Raw genomic sequence first — 6000 nt, 5'->3', positions numbered from 1 at the left:
AAGTTTATTTGTGTATTAAGTTGTATCACACACAAAATTTAGAAACAGAGCAATTTCCAAAAGGATTCTCAACAGGAATAAAGTCTGAAAAAATTGATACAAATACTATACTCCTTAGGGATAATCACACTCCTGTTCTATCCCAGTGAAGATCATTGTTGACATACTGTATTCTCAGTGCATTTTAGAGTACCGAACCACTTTAAGCAGAAGAAAGTATGAGACTCATACTTTTAATTTTTTTAAACAAATGAAAGAAGGAGACTGAACCAGCCATCCTTTTCCCCTTCCTATCAATATTATGTCATTAAAATTAAAGAGACTTAGAAACAGTGATAAGTTCTCCCATATTACTTTGTTGCTCAGTATTACAGGAAATGAAGATGCCTGTGAAGGAAAAGAAAGGAAAAAGACAATCCATGGCTGTTTTTATATCCCTGGCCAAGTACTTGTAGGATCTAGTAAGAGTTGAATATCTGGGCAGAAGGTCTAAAGTCATTAGCATAAAAAAGCTCCTTGGCACCCTGTGTCATAGAACAAAGCCTCTGACCCGTCCTCATTGCTAGGTTCCTGTGGTGCTTTTCTTAAATAATCAGTCCCATTCACCGAGATTTTTAAGGTCCCTGATCATCTTTCTATTTCAGAAAGAGTAACAGCTAAATGGCTCAAGAGGCAGAATGTTTTTGAAATAAGGTTGAGAAAAGAACTCAATATATCCCCAAACTGGCCTTTTTCATTCTTGTTTCCCAAAGGTCAGCTCTCATAGCACTGTACTTGGGCATCTAGGTAACATTCACCCCTGCACCAAACTTCAGCCTGGGAGGGTCTTGGAGCTCATATACAGGGGGGGAACAGTTTTAGGATGGACAGATGGCCTCATGAATTCTAGAGGGTGGAATTAGATAAAGCTTCCCTTGCCTCATTTTCACATTTCAGCCTCAGATATGGGTACCCTGAGACTTTAATTTTTTCTTCTTTAAACTTAAGAACATGAAAAACCTGGTAAGTGAAGATGGTCCAGTCAGCATTGCAGCTCTGCTATATACACATGTGATTCCTAAAGTGGATTTTTAGAATCTTAGTTAGGAAGGTGTGCTTCACTGTCTTACTCTGCATGTGCCCCCAATGAATTACAAGAGAAAGCAGTGTCACAGTGCAGTTTTGAAACTAGGGGTGTTTGGTCTTTAAAGAGCTAGCACAGGCCTTGAAATGCAGGCAGGTGTGTTTTACAGTAGGATCCAATATCTGATTCTCAACAGAGATCCTCTTGCATCTGCCCCAGGATGGGTACTGTGTTTGGGGATAACCTGCTGTGTTTGGGGGCAACCTGCTGTGTTTGAGGGATAACCTGCATTCCTCAGGGCAATTCAGCCAGAGGCCACCCCAGGTCCTCTTGTTGAGAGGGTACACTGTGCCTGGAGCCATATCAACTAGAGCAGAATCCACAGAGCCTGAGGTGTTCAACAGCCACACTTGAGGAAAGAAATCCTGAGACTCATTAAAAAACTATGTTGATGCTACCAACTGGGACTCATGAGATAAATTTCAACCTAGATCCTGCAGCTTAGTATCAAAATGCAACCCTGGCATGTCTAGGCTCAGGTGAAAGGCAGGCTTGGAGCAGTAAGGGGAATGGGGGACTAAGTGAAATGACTTCAGTCATGCTCAGCTTTGTGGCCCAAGTCTGGACATACTGAACAAGCACTGACAGCTCTGCCCACAGGAGAAAGGCCTGGTCTCAAATCTCAGGACTCACTGGGGAAGCTGGTCTGATGACTGTGCACTGGAGAGGGGGAGGCTAGAAGAACAGGGTTGAAAGGGGACTGGTGAGGGCCTGGTAAGGACATAGAGACAGAAAACCCAAGGGTCAGAAATCCTGGTGGAGACACACAGAGAGGCAGAGGGGCACAGAAAGATCCTAAGAGACAGAGATATGGACCAAGAAAATATCATAGAAGAGACAAATGACAAACAGAAACAAAGAAACAAAGGAAGGGAGGGAGAAAGGAAGAAAGGAGGGAAGGAAGGAAGGAAGTAAAAGAAAGTGATACTGAGAGATAGCCAAAGTAAAGGGGAGATTGAGAAAGGCAGACAGAGAGATAGCTAGAGTATAGAGGTGGAGGTGGAGGACTAGTCTGGGAGGCTCATTCTCTGGGAGGTTGAGCGGGAGGTGTCCAAATCCAAGAAGTGGCAATGGTTCAAAACAACTCCCTCCCCCTTCTCGCTATGCCCAGCCTGCAGAGAGGAGTCCAGAGAGCCCAAGGTCGCCCAGTCCTCTGGGCTGTCATGCGCTGAATGAATGGCGGTCCGCAGCATCCCTCCTGCGACCACACAGCCACAGGTCCGCGGAGCCCTGCCCTGCACTGTCCTGCGCGCATTCCTGCCTTACGCACTTTCATGCCACTCCCCTGGCCTTTGCGATCCTCTCTACCCCTCCGGGGAAGGGGCGCTTAGGCCACCAGGAAGCAGGAGTCGCTTCTCCCTGCGGGCCTAGCCCGCGGAGAGCTCGAGAACGGGGTCTATTTACATTCCTTAGTCTTTGAGGAATCGCTTGCCCACGTGCCAATGTAATTGCCCGTGGTAGGCACGACCAGTGGCGTCCCTGAGGAGGAAACAAGATCGCCGCGGCTCGGGGACACTCAGCGCTCTCCAGAGCGTCCCCCGGTGGTCGGGCAGGACGTCGGCCAGTGCCCATGACTCGGCTCCCAGCAGCTTCTGGGCTTGTCAGTTTCGCTGGTAGAGCCGCAGCTGCTTCCGGTGTCCTCAACCTCCAAATTCTCGTCACCCCATCCCTCCTTTAGAAACTGGGACTGCCCGTGCCCGTTGTGTGGCTTTTTTCTTCCCAAAGACCAGTGTCTTATCTCTCAAGTTCAAGTCCCGAGGACTTGCTCAGTCTCCTCCCCTTGTCATTTCTACAGTCCTCCGGCAAACGCGGAAAGCAGGGAGTCCTGGGCAGCTGGTCCCAGTGCCAGCATTGGCAGTCCCAGTCCGTCCGGCGCAGCAGCCCGGCGCATTCGCCTAGCTCCCTCCCTCCCTTTCTCCCTTGCTCTCTTTCCTTCTCTATTCCCCCCTCCCTCTTTTGCCTCTTAAGTTTCGTGCACAGTGAATTCAACTGTGTCAAGCCTAGGCTTCGCGAACCAATCCTGAGAGCGACCCGGGTACTGGGACTCCGACTCTCCCAAGGCTGGACGAGGCAGCTGTACCGGTCCTCGTCCGAGCATGGAGACGGATCTCCAGGGAGGACACGTCCGGGGCGCTGGAGACGCCAGGCCCGAGTAGCTCCTCCATGGAGTCTGCTCAGAGTGGTCCCTGCTCGCCGGATTCGCCTCTAGCCCTGTGCGGTACGTACCCTTCGCCTCTACTGTCCCTGGAAGGGACACCTTGGGCAGGGTGGTAATCACCAGGAAGGGGCAGCAAGGGGGGACTCTGGGAGAGAGCATGCTTAGCAGGTGACCCTCTCAGCCTCAGGCAGGCTTCCACTCTAGAAGTTAGCAACTGGCTATGCCCCGTGGCTCAAAGAAAGTAGTGCTAGAGATGCGATTGTGTATGCGTGTGTAGAAGGCTCAAAAGGGTAAACTGAGTCCTGCTTTCCTGTATGCAAATTGCATTCCCTTTCCCCACCCCCACCTTCACCGATGGTGTTCAGATACACTGCACCTAATACTGGTCAGTTCTACCTACTCCTTTCCTTTCCTGCACCCCCTCGCACAGTCTTCTCTCTCCTCTTTATCTTTCTCTGCTGGTGTGTACGTGTGTAAGCCTTGCCAAGGCTGGCGAAGAACCAGCCGCCGCCTTTAGTCCGAGCTGCCAGGCTACCAAACACTAGGGCAGGTCTCGCTGCCAAAGACAGTTGGGCTCCCAACCAGCGCGCACGAGTCTCGGTGTGCCCAACCGCCTTCGGCCTCGGCCGCCCGGGGAACTGGCACTGGAGAAGCGCAGACTGAAGGAGCCCCCTCGCCCTCCCTCGCGCCCGCCAGCCCGCCAGCCTGCGGACCGCACTCGCTCCTTTCAAGCGCTGGATTTACCTGCTTTCCAAATCTTCGTGCCCTTGTTCCCAGTTTTTTTGGTCTGCCCCTTTTCGCCACGACCCCCTATCCCCGCTTGATCGCCAAGCCTAACCTTGCCCGCGTGGTCATGGGATGTCTAATTTCATTTGTATATAGGCTGCTGAGAGCGCTCCTTGCTCTGTAAAGTGGATGTCAGGTGGATCTATGTTTTTGAAGGAACAAAGACTCAGCGAAGGCACCGCCAAGGAAGTTTGAGACGCGGGAGGATGCAGGCTGCGTGCTGGTACGTGGTTCTCTTCCTGCAGCCCACCGTCTACTTGGTAAGTCGCCGCAGGTCGGGCGCCTTTGAAATTCCATTCTGGCGGGGAGGCCAAGCAACTGGGACGCGCGGGAGGTGGGTGAGGCCGTCAGTTCAGCGAGAGCAGCGTTTCTAGTGACTGTTAGAACAACTTTGGGAAGCTTGTTTCCGGATTTCTGCGGGATTTTTCTGGGTTTCCATCCCCATTTTTTGCTCCATGTCTTCCTCTCCTGAGCGTGATTCTGAACAGCCGCTAAGGCTCCCAAAGAGATAGTGGGACGGGATGCTTTTGGGGGAGAGGACAAAGTGAATAGGACGGAAGGCTTGGAACTCATTAGTAGTTCATCCGCCGACTTTAAAGGAAAGGAAACGGTTGAGGGGTTGAATCTGCCCAGGTCTGTAACTTTGGATATGAATCTAGCCATCCATTCCCCCCGCCCCCCCCCGTTTGGAGATGTGCTACATAAACAAGTGCAGGTAACTTTCTTCTTTTGACTTGTAGGGATTCAGCCAGAATAAGTTTAACTATCAGGACATTGTGAGCGACCAGATAGTTAGGTCAGAGATACTCTGGCCAACATGCCCCCCCTCCTCCACCTCCTTCACCCTCTCCCTTTCACCAAATAATCGAACCCCAGTTTTAGTCCTGGACCTCTTATGGCAGGCCTTGCTACCAGGGAGAGAATCCTGCACAAAGCCTTGGTCAGGTCTCCTAGGAACAGAGTTTTAGGAGGTTTGGACTTTTCTTAGGTTGGAACTTGGCTTCCCTGAGAAACGATTTGTTATGGTGAATTGGGAACTATGGGCACCGCGCCTAGCCAAGGAGAGTGCGAGTTCTCAGACCCTGGCTTCTGGGAGAGCCCGGGACTTGCGTCCTCTTGGTGAAGTTGTGCTCAGTGCACCAACCCCACAGTTCATCCTCAGCCGAAGGAGTGCACGAGGGCTCAGTGTGTTCTTTGGAGGGGTAGGAACCGCCTTAGCTCACCACAGGGGCTGAGGAAATAGGATTAGGGGTGATGTGGGCATCTATCAACCCCAAGAGCTTCAGAAGCTACCAGATTGGATCAATATCCTGCTTCCAACTGTCCTGCAATTGGCGTTTCGTGGCCTTTGTTCTGGTGCTTGTGACTGCAGGGCTGGGAATTTTGTGAATACTGTGTGTGTGTGTGTGTGTGTGTGTGTGTGTGTGTGTGTACACGTGTATACATCAATTTAACAGGTTTCAGCTTCAATCCAAGAACCCTCAATATTGCCTGTCTTTGCACCTTTAAAGTCTGGTCGCAGCATCCGCGGACGCCAGAGGGCGCTGCGCATCAGTGTCCTCGCCGGCAGGACACCTTGGGGCAAACAGGTGAAAGCCGGGGCAGCCAATCCAAAAGAACAGCCTTTCTGACTGTCACTGAAGATGGTGCCTTCCCGCGCTAGAACGCAGACAGAATGCAAAGAATGTCCTTCTCATTTCCCTTCTTCGATCATCTCGCCCCCAACAGTGTCCACTAAACCCACTGACATTGAGAGCTCAGAGTTGGAGGGCAGAAAGTTTGGCCAGAGGAAATACAGAAATTTTTTTGAGAAGTGGGGAAGGGAGTGCAAAAAGAAAACAGCAAAGAAGGAATATTAACCATTCCCTCGACCATTATACCTTTGCATACCTTTACGCATGACCTGAACCTCAGACCGCCCTTCTGTCCTTGA

The 6000-nt window shown here is 51.0% G+C and overlaps 1 protein-coding gene across 1 annotated transcript in view; it reads left to right on the top strand.

Annotated features, from left to right (window-relative positions):
* Window positions 1–2352: 2352 nt before the first annotated feature.
* Nxph1 (neurexophilin 1) overlaps window positions 2353–6000 on the top strand; it is a 299276-nt gene continuing 295628 nt past the window's right edge. The window contains exons 1-2 of the mRNA XM_074064671.1: window positions 2353–3341; window positions 4164–4327. Of these exons, the coding sequence (XP_073920772.1) occupies window positions 4274–4327 (54 nt within the window). The 5' untranslated portion in view covers window positions 2353–3341; window positions 4164–4273. The remainder of the gene's footprint in view (window positions 3342–4163; window positions 4328–6000) is intronic.

This window comes from Castor canadensis, chromosome 2, assembly GCF_047511655.1.
Source record: "Castor canadensis chromosome 2, mCasCan1.hap1v2, whole genome shotgun sequence".
Lineage (NCBI taxonomy): Eukaryota > Metazoa > Chordata > Mammalia > Rodentia > Castoridae > Castor > Castor canadensis.
The sequence above is the reverse complement of the archived record's forward strand: the minus strand, read 5'-3'. Positions and strand labels throughout refer to the sequence as shown.